The 17,039-nt window shown below is 52.1% G+C and overlaps 2 protein-coding genes across 3 annotated transcripts in view; both read left to right on the plus strand.

The window, feature by feature from the left end:
• NECTIN2 (nectin cell adhesion molecule 2) overlaps positions 1 to 3,174 on the plus strand; it is a 99,908-nt gene extending 96,734 nt beyond the window's left edge. For both annotated transcript variants that reach the window (XM_028742225.2, XM_028742228.2), the window contains one exon: positions 336 to 3,174. In XM_028742225.2, coding sequence (XP_028598058.2) covers positions 336 to 539 — 204 coding nt within the window. In that variant the 3' untranslated portion in view covers positions 540 to 3,174. The remainder of the gene's footprint in view (positions 1 to 335) is intronic.
• A 2,519-nt stretch (positions 3,175 to 5,693) lies between these two features.
• TOMM40 (translocase of outer mitochondrial membrane 40) lies at positions 5,694 to 16,076 on the plus strand. Its single transcript, XM_077932242.1, has 10 exons — positions 5,694 to 5,747; positions 6,970 to 7,183; positions 10,097 to 10,164; positions 11,100 to 11,192; positions 11,847 to 11,948; positions 12,613 to 12,718; positions 12,855 to 12,977; positions 14,800 to 14,876; positions 14,998 to 15,100; positions 15,879 to 16,076. Exons 1-10 carry the CDS (start codon positions 5,709 to 5,711, stop codon positions 16,016 to 16,018), a joined length of 1,065 nt encoding a protein of 354 aa, XP_077788368.1. The 5' UTR covers positions 5,694 to 5,708; the 3' UTR covers positions 16,019 to 16,076.
• The last annotated feature ends 963 nt before the right edge of the window (positions 16,077 to 17,039 follow it).

The raw sequence follows: 17,039 nt of genomic DNA on the forward strand, positions 1-17,039 counted from the left end.
CTCTGGGAGGGGAATAGGGGGTCTCCTAGCAACGCTCAGCACCCTTAGTGAACTACAGCTCCCAGAATTCCATGGGGGAAGCCATAACATGGTCATCAGGCCCTGGCTTGGTCATCAGAGCAGCATAGTCTCCACTTCAGTTCAGATTTGGCTGCTCCCGTCTCCAAGCCAAGCCTCCAGCTCCGGGAACTGAATTCAGGAACCCTGGTCCACCATCACAACCTACTGCCCACCTCAGTGTAAACACAGTGGGATGCAACAAGGGATGGTGGTGGGGACAGCAGTTAAGTAAATATCCCCCCTCCAAACCACCAATTCGTTCCTTCCCTCTGCAGGAGGCCCCGCGATACCACGAGCTGCCGACACTGGAAGAGCGAGAGGCGGCGGCAGACGCTGGCCCCAGCATGGAGGACGAATATCTGGACCAGATCAACCCCATTTATGACGCGCTCTCCTTCGCAGCCACGGAGGAAGAGGCCGCCATGGCTCCCATGTCCACCGACAAGGCCTTTATCATGTCCAGGGCTATGTATGTCTGAGCCGTGAGGCTGGATTTCCACCCGAGGCCCAGAGATGAGGATGCTGTATCTCGCGCTGGTCCTGGAGAGATGCTGCTTCCTTTGACGCTATATCCCGTTAGATGCCCAGCGTGGTTCCCTTGAAAATCCCGGGTTTCTCGTGTGCCTTAGATGGGCAGGAGCACATCCTGCTCCAAGCAGGCCTTCTCATTCCTTCTCTTCCTTCTCCAGCAAGGCCAGAGCTGTCCCACCATGCCAAACACACGTAGTGCCTTCATCTTTTGTCTTTTGAAACGGGCCTGATGGCGGCTTATACCCTCCCAGCCTCCCCTAAAATCTAGTGGGCCTTCCTGAGCCAAATTTCCCTGACCCTGAGCCATCTGGCTGTCGGACAAATGCTACGTTTACAGTAGAATCCAGAGTCCTCAGAACCACTTCCCATGCGTGGATGCAGGGGCCAAATACCTCTTGCAGCTTCTCCCCCCGTGGGGACTGTTGACTCCTGCCAAAGCCAGTTGGAGGGGTGGATTTTATACCTCCATAGGTACCCACTCCCCATTCTCTTGGTGCCCTTGTATTAACCTCTCCTGCCTAGATGCCTGGCACCTGTTAAAACGATTACTCCTGGGCTTTGCCACTTCGTATTGCAGATGGAGGTTGCCCTATTGCTTCCCACCACCCCCAAAAGGGAAAAGAATCCTACACATAGAAAATGGGCATGCTGGGATGAAGTCTTGGCTAGACTCCCCCAGGACCTAGTTTTCTCTGGGTGGAGAGTTTTCCATGTGTGTCAGGGTGGGGGAGATTCAGTCGTGCATTTCCGTCTGCACTCTTGAACGGAACAACACCAGAAGAGAGCTTTTTCTTTCTAGACCAGACTCCGAGATACAATTGGATCTTCACATGACATGATCACGCCTTGGTGAATGTTTAGGCTCCTTCCAGAAGGCACAAGAAATTCCTGCCAGGTGCCTGGCAACCACCACCACAGTGTTAGCCATCTTTGGGGTTTGACGTGCTAGATTCCTCAGCCATGGGGTGGGCAACTAGTCGCGGGTACTCCGCTTCTCATTGTGTCCTTGAAACAATCTTGGCATGCGCTCCCGACTGCGCAGGGCGTCTCCCACCAAGCACCCGAGAGTATTTCTTCCTCCTTGCCCTAATACACTGCCAGCCCCAGGGAGTTGGGGGTTCCCCATGTGAGCGAGTGCAAAAGATAGGGTCTCTTGCTGTTGAAAGCTGAGCTCTTCCCCCCAAAAAACCATATGCACACACCCCAGGAGGTTTCGGCTGCAATAGAATACACCTCGTAGCCTTCCTGCAGAGAGCCATGGGCGAGTGGCATCTCCTTCTGCGGCGGTATTTATGGGGTGGCTGGGCAGGTCTCTGCAATGAGTGCTTTTTTTAAAAGGGGCTAGGACATCCCTGCTTGGGCTACCTCCCAACTGCAGTGTTGAAGGTGCCAATTTAGCACTAGGCCAGGGATATTAGCTGTGACAGCCTTTTTAGCAAGGGGATCGGAACGGGGCGGACTTGCGCAGGTATCTGTGCATAACAATCTCTCGTTGAGTCTGTGGCACGTCATCAGGACTCGACCCCATGCCAAATCCTGGAACCTGAAGGGTGGCAAGGCAGCTTGTGCTGCCCCACTCGGCTCTGGCCAAAGGAGGGGACTGCAGGGAAAACAGCAAGGAAGGATCTTCACATCAGTTGGGCAAAGTAGGTCATGTGGCAGCTCCCTATAAAAGCTGCCAGGCGCAGGTTACTGTTGCTGTGTTGCTGGCAAGAGGCCACTTTCATCCACAAGCCCAAGTTTGGAGTGCTGTGCCTGATCTCGCCTGTTACCCCAACAAGGACCGGTTAGGCTGGCAGGGACTGTTGCAGTATGACGTCACTGTGAAGCCCTCAGGTGTCTGCAGCACATCTGGCAATCAATCAGTCAGTCAGTCAATCAACCTCCCATCTAGATTTAGTCACTGTCCAGAAGTCTGGTGGACCTTTAGTTGTTGGCCTCCCAACAGTTTCTACCAGCATTGCTAGCGCTAAGGGGTGGTGATGGGAGTTGTAGTCCGGCAATGCCTCGAGGTTCCCTGGTCTCCCAGCCCCACATAAGAGGATACATGGAGATCTTTCCATGTTTCAGAGTTTCCACTTTTGAGTGGGGAGGTTGGTGCCACAAACTCCCGCTGGCATGATTTTCCTATAGCTCAGGCTCCGGTTGCTACTTGAATTGTGAATCTGTTCCCCAAGAGCTCAGGAGCCGCCTGGGTTTCCGGGCTCCTGATCTGAAAATGTGAAGGGTTGTTTTGTAGGTCTGCTGTTTTTAGTTGTTGCCTTTTTGCCACTGCTGCTGCTGTTTCCCCTGGGCGCAGGTACAGATTGGCGCTGCAGGATTTTTTATTGTGATGACAACTGTTTTTTACTACCTGTTCCTCTTGACTTCACTGATCTTAACACTAATGCCATGAATCTCAGGGTCTGAGGGAAGGAATGATTGAAACACAAGATGCCTTTTCCCCTCAGTGCCCTTTTCGTGCCTTTGCTTGACGCTGAATGGACAGATCTCAGTGGGAACACAGATGGACTTTCTTCTTTTTTAAATAAACTTTTTACTGATGTTGTTTCTTAATAATAAATGTTTTTCAAACCCTCGTAATGATAGCATCATGCTTTGTGGGTGAGGAGGGCCTGAACAGTTCCTGATTTGTTATCTTGCCTGGGCTAGGTGTCCTGGGGAGGGTTCGGAGACGTCCCCCGTTTTGACGCCTAGATAAATAATGAGCCTTGGATCACACCCACAACATATATAGAAAGCACGAGGCTTCCTCACAAAGACTCTTGGGAAGTGCCGTTTGCTCAGGGTGCTGGGAATTGTAGCTCGGCGCAGGGTAAACTACAGTTCCCATGTTTCAGTTACAGATAGGTAGCCGTGTTGGTCTGCCATAGTCAAAACAAAAAAAAAATTCCTTCCAGTAGCACCTTAAAGACCAACTAAGTTAGTTCTTGGTATGAGCTTTCGTGTGCATGCACACTTCTTCAGATACACTGAATATCTCCCATGAATATATATATTGGGAGGAAGAAGCAATTTCTCTCTCTCTCTCTCTCTCTCTCTCTCTATATATATATATATATATATATATATATATATATGGAATATATCAACATTCTGGGCGTTGGCCTGACGTTGAGGAAAGACGAGGATCCTACAAGCCTCCCATGTGGGTAACTATGGAAACCTTCGGCGCGCGGAAACCAACGGCGCTCACAAAGATGGCGCCGCCCGTGGGGTTTTTCCCTTTACTTCCTCCCACCTATCGAACTCTATGGTTTTTTGGCGGGCCACTCTTGCCCTTTAAGCTCGGTGGCCACCTGACCTTGCTCCTGTTCTCCGCAGCTGACCTTGCTGGCTTAGCGGGGGTCGCTCCGCCTCTCTATTATGAAAAGCAGCCAGTGACAAGGCGGCAGGGAACCCTATCCCCAGCGCCGTTCGAAAAACAACCAATGGGGACGCGGCGGCCCCGCGGAATCAGAGACCAATGGCCGAGAGGAGCCCGGATTCATTCCCATAACCGGCCCAATCGGGGCGGACGGCACGGCGAGCCCAACCAATAGGGAGCCCTTGCTTGGAGCGGAAGCGGCGGGACACGGCCATGCCTGCGAGCCACGAGGGGGGGGGGGTTGCCTGAGGGGGGCGAGGCTTGTGTGCGCAGCAGCCAGTCGTGCCGCGGCGGAGGGCGAGCACGGGCGGCGCTGGCCAATGGCGACGGCGGGAGGGCGGGGCTTGTGGGCAGGCGGGTTCGGGTGTCCCCCGGCTCCGGCTCTCTCTGCTGCTGCTGCTGCTGCTGCTCTTCCTGCCGCCGCCGCCACCGCGTGAGTTGGGAGCGGGGCAGGAGAGTCCGGGGCTGGAGGGCGGCGGGGCTCCGGCGGGGCGGGAGGGGAGGGGAGGGGAGGGGAGGCCGCGCGGGGCGGAGAAGCAGGGCAGGGAGGGCAGCTAAGCAGGGAGGGAGGCACGCGAGGGGGGAAGGAGGGGGAACCAAAATGGACTCTGCAGTGAGGGGAGTGGGAGGGAGGAGCTCTGGGAGAGGGTGGGCCCAAGGGTGGGGGAGGGGAGGGCCCAGGGGTGCTGGTGGGGGAGGGGGTGGGCCCAGGGGGTGGGAATCCCTCCTGCTGCGAGAGGATCTCCCTCGGCCCAAGCCACCGGTTCCCGCTTTCAAGGGAATGGCCGCAGCTCGTCGGCAGAGCATGTGGCTTCCCCTCAGGAGGTCCCAGGTTCAAGTTGCAGCATCGCCCCCGCTCCCCCCAGGTATAAAGCTCCTGCCTCAAACTCCGGAGAGCCCCTGGTGGTGCATCAGGCTGTAGCCCCATAGCCTGAAGTGGGGGATCATGGAGAAGGTTGTTTCTAGACTTGTTCTGAGTGTGATGTTGGTGTGTCTTTTAGAGTGGTCTACAGCTACACGCAGGGCTTGCCGATCAGAAGGTCGGCGGTTCGAATCCCTGCCACCGGGTGAGCGCCCATTGCTCGGTCCCAGCTCCTGCCAACCTAGCAGTTCGAAAGCACATCAAAGTGCAAGTAGATAAATAGGTACCACTCCGGTGGGAAGGTAAATCGCGTTTCCATGCGCTGCTCTGGTTCGCCAGAAGCGGCTTAGTCATGCTGGCCACATGACCCGGAAGCTGTACGCCGGCTCCCTCGGCCAGTAAAGCGAGATGAGCGCCGCAACCCCAGAGTCGGTCACGACTGGACCTAATGGTCAGGGGTCCCTTTACCTTACAGCTACCAAGCACATCAGATCTGCCAGGGTTTCAGGCAGGAGTTTCCCTCGCCACTTCCTGGAGATGCTGGGGAGAATTCTGAATTGGCCAAAGCCTCATCGCAGGGCCACCTGGAAGTGCCCCCCGAGCACCAATGGTGATCTGGCGAGCACTAACTCAGTAATACAGCATCTGCTTTGGATGGCGAAGGGCACAGGTTCAGTCTCCCAGAAACTCTAGGTAGGACTGGGAGATTTTCCCGCACGTCCTGGCTGAAAACTTGGAGGGCTGTTGCCAGCTTTGTGGTGCATCAACCTGGAATATGATAGAGGGGAGGACTCTGAATTTACAAATGTTTCATTGCATGCTTGCCTGGAAGTCCTCACCACAGGTGACCGGTGAGCGATTACCCAGTGGTTAGAGTATCTCCTTTGGATGTGGAAGGGGACAGGTTCAGTCTCCTGGCAACTGCAGGTACGGCTGGGGAAAAACACACGCACTTCTGAAACCCTGGAGAGCCACTGTCAGCCAGTATGAACTGGACTGAACTGGGTGGATCCCCATGGTCACACTTGGTATAAGGCACCTTCCTATGACTGCAGCCTAACTGCAAGTACTGGGAATGTCAGCTCAAACACTTGCACAGGACGGCAGTCTTGAGTATCGCAAGCTTCCCCTTCTTTTGCTCTTACTGTACTGTATAAGCATTTCAGGCCAGGTGGTTCTTGGCATGTATACTCTGCTACTTCAGAAGTGCTCCCTTTTTAGGAGAAGGGGGCTCAATGGTAGGCATAGGTCCAAGTTTTGGTCCTCTGCATCTCCTAGTAGGGCTGTCAATGCCCCCTGCCTGAAACCCTGGAGAGCTTTTGTGAGTCAATGTACACAGTACAGTGGTACCTCAGGTTACAGACGCTTCAGGTTACAGACTCCGCTAACCCAGAAATAGTGCTTCAGGTTAAGAACTTTGCTTCAGGATGAGAACAGAAATCGTGCTCCAGCGGCAGCAGGACGCCCCATTAACTAAAGTGGTGTTTCAGGTTAAGAACAGTTTCAGGTTAAGTACAGGTCTCCGGAACGAATTAAGTACTTAACCCGAGGTACCACTGTATTGAGCTAAATACTCTCAGGCTTTTATGCCACTATTATAAGAGCTTTATACTGGGTTGTGCTGCTGATCTTTTTCCACTCACTCCTCAACCTCCCTTCCCCCAACTGTGGGTCCCCAGATTTTGTACTACAGCCCCATAGCCTGTAGCCCCATAGCCTGAAGTGGGGAAGCATGGAGAAGATTGTTTCTAGACTTGTTCTGAGTGTGGTGTTGGTGTGTCTTTTAGAGTGGTCTACAGCTACACGCACATCAGATCTGCCAGGGTTTCAGGCAGGAGTTTCCCCCGCTGCTTCCTAGAGATGCTGGGGACTCTTTGATGCGGAGCATGTAGCTTACCACTGAGCTACAACTCTGTCCTATATTAAGCCAGGATACTGCTCTGTCGATGAGTCCTGCCACTGGTCAGCAACCCGTGGAAGCAGATTGACCCAGGCCGTCGGTCTGCTTCTTTGAACGTGATACTAGGAATTGGTGGCCATATTCCAACCTTTGCTCATTGCAAAGCATAGGCTGTCACATTGAAGAATGGCCATTTCTGAAGGCCCTGAACAAAACCTTCCGCTTGAGCAGTTCTTTCCTTCTCCCTAGCTCCTCGCCATGGGTAATGTCCTGGCTGCCAGCTCCCCAGCGCCCCCTGCTGCCGTGCCAGGGCCGGGGTCTGGCCTCGTATCGGTTCCACCGGGATTCTCCATGCCCCCTGTCAGCGGGCTGGTTCCCCCAGCAGCAGATCGTGCCACAGAAGACAAGTGTGACCAGCTTCCCAACCCAGGCACCTTCGAGGAGTGTCACCGCAAATGCAAAGGTAAAATGCTCCTCCAGCACATGGCAAAGGAAGGCAGCACCTACCTCACGGGACTCTTGTGCTCCTAAAACAAAAGCTCATGTTTCTCCGTGTTGTCGGATTTCCAGCTTACTGAGTTCATATTTTGCCATTCAAGTTGCCTGTTTAGAGCATGTCTCTGGTGTTTCTGGTCTGTGCACAGACTCTGGGATCCTCTCTTGGATTTTATTTATTTCATGCATATTGCATGTTCCATTATATAAACTGAAAGCTGCATCTTTGGGGTTTCCCGGGTGGTGTTTCATCCAGGCACTGAGCAGACCCAGATCTGTTACGCGCCTTCGGATTGGATCCCGGGAGCATGGAAGTAAGACATGCTCTGAGAGTGCTCCCATGAAATCAGTGAGAACCCCAGTTTCTTTTCTGGAAGCAAAAGCTGCATTGCTACGTTTTCACGATAACCTAGCAGCGATGTGTGCTAAAGACTTGGTTAGCCAGAAGGCGGGCAGAGACCCTGATCTGTTATCTCTTCTCAGTGGCTAAGAGGGAGCTGCCATGGCAGATGCCAGTTCAAATCTCCCCTTGGCCATGAACATGGGTAGGCAGACTAAGGCCAGGGGGCCGGATCTGGCCCAATCGCCTTCTAAATCCAGCCCGTGGATGGTCCAGGAAACAGCATGTTTTTACATGAGTAGAATGTGTTCTTTTATTTAAAATGCATCTCTGGGTTATTTGTGGGGCATAGGAATTCATTAATCCCCCGCCCCAAATATAGTCCGGCCCCCCACAAGGTCTAAGGGACAGTGGACCGGCCCCCTGCTGAAAAGGTTTGCTGACCCCTGGCCATGAACTTACCATGTGACCTTAGCAATGCGTGCCTCATTTTGATGTGCAATATTGGGGTAGCAGCGCTGGTATTACTTGTAAACTTCTAAGAAGAACTGAAAATTCCTTGCTGGCTTTCAGTTGTACATCTGTGCAGTGGAGTGTTTAGTGTGTGGGACTGAGACCTGGGAGACCAGGGTTCAAATCCCCACTCAGCTGTGAGGCTTGCTGGGTGATCTTGGGCTAGTTACAGTGCTGTCCTAATCTACCGTGTAGGGTCTTTGTGAGGATATAATGGTATGGGGAGAGAAACCCTCTACGCTTGAGCAGCTTAAAGTGACATACGTATAAGTGTGAAGGTAATGATGGCATGCCATTCTCTTGCACTTTTTAACAATCCTTGATTTTGTGGTAAATGCTTAATTCTGTTTATTAGACCTCCTGCATTCATTTCTTGCCTTTCTTTCACGATGGAGCATTGTAGAGGCTTTCTGTGCCTTTCCCATCTGATCTCCCATCCAGCCACTGACCAGGCCTAGGCTTGGCTTCAGCAAGGCTGCTATATGCTATGGTGTCACACCAGACTCTGGAGCGTGGCTCTGTACAGGCAGTGACCGTTTCATGCAAGGGTTTATTTCCCGGCCCCCGTGTGCATCAACGGAGCGTGCATAAGCATGCCCTGCCCCCCATCCCACCCCCGTTCTGCCCTCTTCCAGATCAAAAAGACCGGCATGTCAGCAGTTGCACGTCAATTGGACACGCCTAAATGGCTACCACCTGTAATCTGTCATGTCCTCCGGCTGTGCAGAGTACTTATATAAATAGCTATCATATAATTATTCCAAAAACCTTGCAGACACATTTTGAGAGGGCATCGCTGTTCCAGGGGCCAGAGAGAGGCTGCATTTTGCCCCTGCGCCTTTGGTTCCCCTTCCCTAGCACAGGATGTATATTACTTGTGATACGGCCAAGGATAGCTTGGCCATGAAATTCCATTCCTTAGGCAGAAGGTTTCGGAGGGGCTGTCACTTTCCCGAATCTGCTTCCCATCTTCGCCTGCGCTTTTAAAAAAACGATTCTAGCCCAGAGTTAGGGAGACCGTTTCCTTTTGACTTCTTGTGAAAAAGGCTAACAGTAGGCACAATGTATCAGGACTAGTTTCATTCATTTATGTAGCATGAATGTTGATGGTCTCCCTTCCTTCCATGCCGAGTGCCAACTCTTCATTTAAACAGTCTAAGGCCTGGTCTCACCCATGCTGTGGAACGAGGTGGTTAGATCAACACAGACTGGGCTAGAGGGTGGGTGGGAATCACTTTGTGTGCGTGTGTACCCCTGCATGGAAAACTTGCAAGCGAGAAACGAGCACATTCCGGCAGTGGGGCTAGCTTGGAACCTTTCTCCCTGCCATGATAATTTAGTTCAGGGACAGCCAACGTAATATCCTCCAACTCCCATCAGGCCCAGCCAGTATAGCCAGTTGTCAGGGATGATGGCAGTTGCAGTCCAATAACACCCGGAGGTCATCACACTGGCTACCCCAATTTCGTTATTCAATTTGCAGGAGGGTTCTCCCCCTTAATGCAAGGAAAGCATTCAAAAATAGCAGTTTCCGCAGAGAGACACAGCCTGAAGTGGCGCAGCATATTCTACCAATTCATTCTGTACACTAGACCAGACTTCAGCTGGTGCAGATCAGACCTTCTGTTTTCCAAAAGCTGTTGGCTTTCTTAGGTTTCCTGCCAGAGGCCTGAAGGTTGGATCTCATGTCTCTGCCTGCCTACCCCTTTTCGTTTTTACCTGCTTGTTCGTGCCAACACCCAGTATAGAAAACACTTCCACACTCTCCCCCGATTGCCTGTAGCATGTCCTGCCTTTCATTCAAGCAGCTCAGGGTTGCAGGTGCTGGGTTCTCTCTCATTAGCCTTGCATTGAGAGGTAGGCTAGGCCCAGAGTGCGGCCAAGTGGGAATTTGAACACATTTCCTGTAATCAGACACTGGGCATCTCTGGGAGAGGCCCTAATAGCTCTTGTTTTGAGCAAGGGAAGCTTGAAAGGACAAAATGTGACCAGTTGATGATCTGACACCCTATTTTCTCACCGTTTCAGAATTATTCCCCATCCAGATGGAGGGCGTGAAATTGACTGTGAACAAAGGTCTCAGCAACCACTTCCAGGTAAGAGTGACTCCTTTGAATTTGCAGGCAGTTTGAGAGAGTCACTCTAGAGATTTTGGGTTGCATCTAACTAAGTATTGATTTCAGTGGGCTTACTCAGCGAATGAGTTGGATAAAAACTGGGTGGCGCTGTGGGTTAAAGCACAGAGCCTAGGACTTGCCGATCAGATTGTCGGCGGTTCAAACCCCTGCGACGGGGTGAGCTCCCATTGCTCGGTCCCTGCTCCTGCCAACCTAGCAGTTCGAAAGCACGTCAAAGTGCAAGTAGATAAATAGGTACCGCTCTGGAGGGAAGGTAAACGGTGTTTCTGTGCGCTGCTCTGGTTTGCCAGAAGCAGCTTAGTCATGCTGGCCACATGACCCGGAAACTGTACACCGGCTCCCTCGGCCAATAAAGCAAGATGAGCGCCGCAACCCCAGAGTCAGTCACGACTAGACCTAATGGTCAGGGGTCCCTTTACCGTTACCTTAACAGTAAACCATGCTTTGCAGCACACCAGCCTGTTTTTAGCCCTTAGTAATTTTTGCAAGCAATATTTTGCATTAACCTGTGCAAATGTTGATTTAACTGCCTATCCAGTCCTATCTGTTCTTGGTATTCGTGATGCATCAGCCTAAAATATATGAGAGAGAGAGAGAGAGAACACTCTGAACTGACAATGGCTTCGAAGTGTGGTCACCTGGAAGCAGTCACTGCTCACCACAGGCGATCTGGCCAGCGGTTGCCGAGGGCTCAGTGCTAGAGTATCTGCTTTGGATGCAGAAGGACACAGGTTCATTTATTGGCACCCACAGATAGGACTAGGGAGAGACCCCTGTCTGAAATACTTGAGAGCTGCTACCAGTCAGTGTAGTCAATGTTGGGCTAGATGGCTTGCTGTGTTCCTACATCTTAGTTTCACGTTGCTGTTTCACACATTTGTTACCTTCTTCAGGTCAATCACACGGTGGCTCTCAGTACGGTTGGCGACTCCAATTACCACTTTGGGGTGACGTATGTAGGGACAAAGCAGCTGAGCCCCACAGAGGTAAGTTTGCAAGCATTGTGGTGGGGAGAAACAATAGGTGCTGTTTCTGCGGATCTTGGGCATCTGAATATTTGGGTCATCCTGACTGCCTCTCATCTGTCTCAGTCAGGATCACTTTCTCCCATTTTATTTATTTAAAAGACCATTTAATCACCCGCAGCAAAAGGTTTTGGGATGGCGTGCAAAAGCACGAACAACTTTTACACGACATAGAAACACGAATCTGAGATCCTTCTGGCCATAACCTTTGTTACTCAAGGTTAGAGAACGGGTTATAAATATTTTAATAAAATAAAGTTGAAACAAAATGAAATCAAACAAAATGTATAACTCAAGTTAAAATAGTTGTATCTGGGTACTCATTGATTGGCAATTTGAGGGTTCTTGATAATAGAATCATAGAATTGTTGGAGGGACCTTATTGGTCATCTAGTCCAACCCCCCTACAATTTGTGCCTGTTGTTCTTATTCTTTCTACTTTACTTTGTTCTCAGAGTTGTATTTCATGTAATTATGATAGCCTCCCTTTAGACTGTACCTTGGAACAGAATTTGAACAGCTTAGTTCCCGAATGTTTTGGCATAAGTGCTCTACCTAAACAAGTTACTCATTGGTTAGCCTTTGAACGTGCCTTTGTTCCTCTCTCTGCCTCAGGCCTTCCCCGTTCTGGTGGGGGACATGGACAACAGCGGCAGCCTCAATGCACAGATCATTCACCAGCTCACAAACAAAGTTCGCTCCAAGGTGGCCTTCCAGGTACTGAGTTGTTGGCTGAGCTCCTCCTCCTCTTCTCCCTTCCCACAGGTCCTCCTGCTGCTGCCATCTTCTTGCCGATCCAGGCCTTGCAGTATGCCCTGGGCCGTTTGGGCCACAGGGTATGTTGCTGGCCTGTGATTGAGGCTTGTAAATATCCCTCTTTTCCTGATCACCTACGGCGAGCAGAATTGCCTTCAGGTGACCGGGAGGTGCCCTGCACTGCAAAACTAGATTCCCATTTAATTTACGACTACCAACTGACTAATGGACTAATAATCCCTGTCCATTGCTTAGGATTGGTTGAGGAGACTTTCTTACTTTATTTTTATATTTTAATTGCAGCGTCTCCCCCTCTTAGTCTGCTCTCTCCATGTTCCCTCTTTGATTTGGGGATTTGCGAGGGTGGGGAAAGGGATCGGCCCTGGGTTTCCCTGTTTTTTTGACTTGTTAGCGATTCAGCCTCTCGGCGTCTCCTCGGAGAAGGTGTATCTGCATGCAAGGCCAGGCCGTGTACTTGAGATCTCTTAATGCCTTGACAGTGGCTACCAGCAACTGACTTCTTGCCCCATGTGTCTCCCATCACATGGTGGTTCAGTGTGGCCCTTGCGTGTCAAATTCCTTGTGCCAAATAAAACAAATGTTTCTCCTCCCCCTGGCCATCCAGACGCAGCAATCAAAATTCGTGAACTGGCAGGTGGATGGGGAATACCGGGGCGCAGACTTCACTGCAGCCGTCACGCTAGGGAACCCCGATATCTTAGTGGGTTCAGGTGAGAAAGCTCCCATTCTCCTCTCCTCATTAGACTGGCCTTTGGCGTGGGTCCCTCTGTCCTGAGGGCGTGATCCACATGGCTGTATTTCTACCTGTCAGGTCCTGACCAATCCCCTCTCCTCTCCGCCCCACAGGGATCCTGGTAGCGCATTACCTACAGAGCATCACACCTTGCCTGGCGCTGGGTGGGGAGCTGGTATACCATCGCCGCCCGGGAGAGGAGGGAACCGTCATGTCGCTTGCTGGGAAGTATACAGGTACTGACACAGCCTGCCAGATCCACCCGCGAAACAGTTCCCGCAAAGCATCTCAAAGCAGTTTCACTGTAAAAACAGTTTCATACGTAAAAGCAGCACGGATGCGGAATGGTATACAGAATTTAGGGCCGATTTGAACTGTGTTCTGCGTATCTCACTGCTTGGCTCTCCTTGGCACCAGTGTACACACAGAGGATTAGGGTTGTCTCTCAAAAACAGAGGCAGGAAGGATTAGGCTGCAATTTTCAACTCCTTTAAAGAAAAAAGATAACGTTCCTGATTCTCAACATGCGATTGGGGGTGGGGTGACCAGTGCTAGCTTGAAGACCTAAGCCTTTGCAGGTTTACTTAAAGAGATAAGCCACGTTTGATTTTTGTGGAGCTTTTAAAAAAAGTATTTTACTCATTTATTGAATTTATATACCGCCCTATACCCGGAGAGCTCATAGGACTTCGGCCTTTGACATTCTGGACACTGGAAAATAAAAATCAGACCACGTCCACCACACTTTTCCTTGGACTTATTACATGAATGATGCCGAGAGGTCAAATGCAGGAAAATGGTGCTCTCTGTGGCCTTGATGCAGTTGCTTAAAAAACATAACATGCTGCATCATGTATTTGAAATGCCCCCTTTCTGCCTTGTTGGGCCCCTAATGCTCAAAGTCTTTAATCTTGCTGTGGGTCAGGGCGGGGTCAGGACAGATGACCTCTGCTTGCCCACCAAGTCTAGAATCCTATTTCCAACAGTGGCAAACCAAACGCTGCCAGGAAGCCCATAAGCAGGGTGCAAAGGCAAGAGGGCTCATTATTTTCTGGTTAGAGTGTGGTGCTGATAATGCCAAGGTTTGCAGGTTCGATCCCCGCGTGGGACAGCTGCGTATTCCTGCGTTGCAGGGGGGTTAAACTAGATTGGTGTTTCCCAGACTTGGGTCACCAGCTGTTTTCAGACTACAATTCCCATCATCCCTGACGACTGGTCCTGCTACCTAGGGATGATGGGAGTTGTAGTCCGAAAACAGCCGGAGACCCAAGTTTGGGAAACAGTGGACTAGAAGATCCACGGGGTCCCTTCCAACTCTGCAATTCTATGGTGGCTCCCTGTAGCTTGGAGGTGGGGAACCTCTGGCCGTCCGGGTGTTGCTAGCAATTCCGATCCCCGTTCCTGACTGTTGGCCGTGCTGCTGGGGGCTGATTAGTGTTGGAGTCCCAGCAGCACCTACAACAGGGGTCAGCAAACGTTTTCAGCAGGGGGCCGATCCACTGACCCTCAGACCTTGTGGGGGGCCGGACTATATTTGGGGGGGGGGGAAATGATACAAAAGCACCATGAGCCCCGGTGGCTACTTACCTGCGCCTTGCGAGCAGCAGAGGCTGATGGCAGTGGGATGATGAGCGGCACACGAAATGGCTCTGGAGAGGGGTTGCTTAAAACGGTGGCTGCTCAAGCGCTGCTGCTGCTGGCACCAACACAGCCCAGCCTCCTTCCTCCTCTAGGCAGGGCGGGGAGAAAGCAGGAGGAGGGAGGGACGAGGTGCCGCCATCATCGTTTGAGGGAGAGGCAAAGAGAGCGCGCGCTGGCAATCCACACAGGGATTCCCGGACTGTCCGTGGGCCAGATCCAGAAGGCAATTGGGCCTGATCCGGCCCGCGGGCCTTAGTTTGCTGACCCATGACCTATGAGATCACAGGCCTGCCGCTCCTGTTTTTCCAGCTGCTAAGGACCAGTGACAGATCCATGGAGGAACAGGCCTAATATTTTCCGAAGGAGAAGCTGGGTTCCTGGGTTCTCAGCGATTCTTTCTCTCTTTCCCCCCCTCAGCACCTAACTGGATTGGGACTCTGACGCTAGGGCAGGCTGGAGCACACGCCACGTATTACCACAAAGCCAGCGATCAGGTTAGTGGCCGCTTGGAGATGGTTTGTGGGGCCAAGAATAAAGCAAGGAAATGCCTCTTGCCGCGAAGTCTTCCTTCCCTGGACCACCTCCTCATCCTCCTCCCTTTCTGTGTCCTTCCAGTTGCAAGTGGGGGTGGAGTTTGAAGCCAGCACCCGCATGCAGGACACGAGCGTGACGTTTGGCTACCAGCTGGACCTCCCCAAAGCCAACCTACTTTTCAGAGGTACGGCATCCGTCTCCATCCCGGTTTAGACCGCATGTTTCTACCCATGGATAACGAGGCATGGTGGGGAGACCTGCCTCTGGAGAGTTTCCCTTTTTGCTTCACTTTTGAATATGCTGATTCCTGGCTAGCTGGCACCCGCCGTGTGGAACGCCCTCCCATCGGATGTCAAGGAGATAAACAATTATACGACTTTTAGAAGACTTCTGAAGGCAGCCCTGTTTAGGGAGGTTTTTAATATTTGAGGTTTTATCATATTCTGTTGGGATCCTCCCAGAGTGGCTGGGGAAACCTAGCCAGATGGGTGGGGTATAAATAAATATATTATTATTATTATTATTATGGCACGGCTCTGGGCAGAAAGGACCCCAGGCAGCCTCTGAATGCCAATACAGTGGTACCTCACAAGACGAATGCCTCGCAAGACGAAAAACTCGCTTGACGAAAGGGTTTTTGGTTTTTTGAGTTGCTTCGCAAGACGAATTTCCCTATGGGCTTGCTTCGCAAGACGGAAACGTCTTGCAAGTTTGCGGTGCTAACTCATAGCAACTCACGTTGCTGTACAGTGGTGCTTGGCAAGACGGAAAATTCGCAAGACGGAAAAACTCGTGGAACGAATTAATTTCGTCTTGCGAGGCACCACTGTAAATGTATGAACATGACACCAGAGAGAGAGGGACACACGATTCCACGCAGACAAAATACAGTTTAGGCCCGCCTCGTTCCGCCTGCCAGCCTCCACCGCTTCTGACCGCGGCTTTCCTCCTTCTCCCTTCAGGCTCCGTCGACAGCAACTGGATCGTAGGAGCAGCCCTGGAGAAGAAGCTCCTCCCCCTGCCCCTCACGTTGGCGATGGGCGCCTTCCTCAACCACCGCAAGAACAAATTCCAGTGTGGTTTTGGCCTGACCATTGGCTAAGCCCGCCAGCCCTTCCTCCTCCTCCTCCTCCTCCTCCTCCTCCTCCTCCTCCAACCCCCACCGATTCAGTGCAGCTCGCACCCACTTTGCCCCGCCACCTGCATCCTCCTTCGGCTAGGGGTCGCCTCCATGGGGTGGGCGTGGGGGGCCCGGGGAGCATGGGCGCGAGGGGATGGAGCAGGACGCATCAGGGTGCAGCTAGCTGGTTCTCAGGGAACTTGGGGGCAGGGGTCTGCGTGGGGCTTGGGGGCCTTCTTCCCTGCTCCCCCTCTGGGCTTCTGCCCCCAAGGTACGGTTTTTTTGCAAGAGCCAAAGGCGCCCGTGACATAAGCAGCTGCAATCGCTGCTCTGCCTGCCTGCTGCCACTAGAGGGGGGTGCTGCTTCGGGGATGGGGGGGAAAGGCCTCTTCTTCTTTCTAAGGGGATCTGCGGCTGCTGGCGCGGCAAGAGGGGGGCACAACGGTTTGGTCTTGGCATGGGGGGGAGGGCGCAGTTCCCTGTTTTTCCTTTCTATTCCGAGAATTCTTCCTGACCCCCCCCCCCCCCAAAGCCTGGAAGGGCAGAGGCAGGACTTGAAGATTTTTTTATATACAAAAAATGTCAGTGTATCCTAGTCTTTAGCCTTCAGGGCTTTTAAAAACCCACCGCCAGGACTCCCTCAAACTTTTCTGCAGTGCGTCTGGGGAATGTTTGGGAACTCACAAGCTGTCCCCCTTTTTTATTATTAACATTATTCCAACCCCCCCAAATCGAGTCTCCTAAAGGTCCAGGATTTCATTTTTGTTCTGCTGCCTTCTGCTTTTCATTCAGTCTCCCCTCCCTCCCTACACCTCCACCTCTCCCTCCACCTGCCATCAAGGGTTTTGCAAGAAGAATGCCCTCTGGTGGCTTCTGCGTCTGCTGGATGTCACGGCGCCGCTCGCCCCTCACCATCCCAAACCTCGCCTCCTCTGCGCGGAGAAGCTCCACGGGACCATAGCAAGAGAGAGAGAGAAAGAAAGACGCCTGCCCCACGTGCCTC

Source organism: Podarcis muralis, chromosome 7 (genome assembly GCF_964188315.1).
Source record: "Podarcis muralis chromosome 7, rPodMur119.hap1.1, whole genome shotgun sequence".
Taxonomy (NCBI): Eukaryota; Metazoa; Chordata; class Lepidosauria; order Squamata; family Lacertidae; genus Podarcis; species Podarcis muralis.

Coding starts and splice junctions, on each gene's coding strand:
- TOMM40 (XM_077932242.1), top strand. CDS start 5,709: ATGTGGAAGGGGACAGGTTCAGTCTCCTGGCAACTGCAG. Junction 12,719..12,854: donor CGATATCTTAGTGGGTTCAG/GTGAGAAAGCTC, acceptor TCCGCCCCACAG/GGATCCTGGTAGCGCATTAC. Junction 14,877..14,997: donor ACCACAAAGCCAGCGATCAG/GTTAGTGGCCGC, acceptor GTGTCCTTCCAG/TTGCAAGTGGGGGTGGAGTT.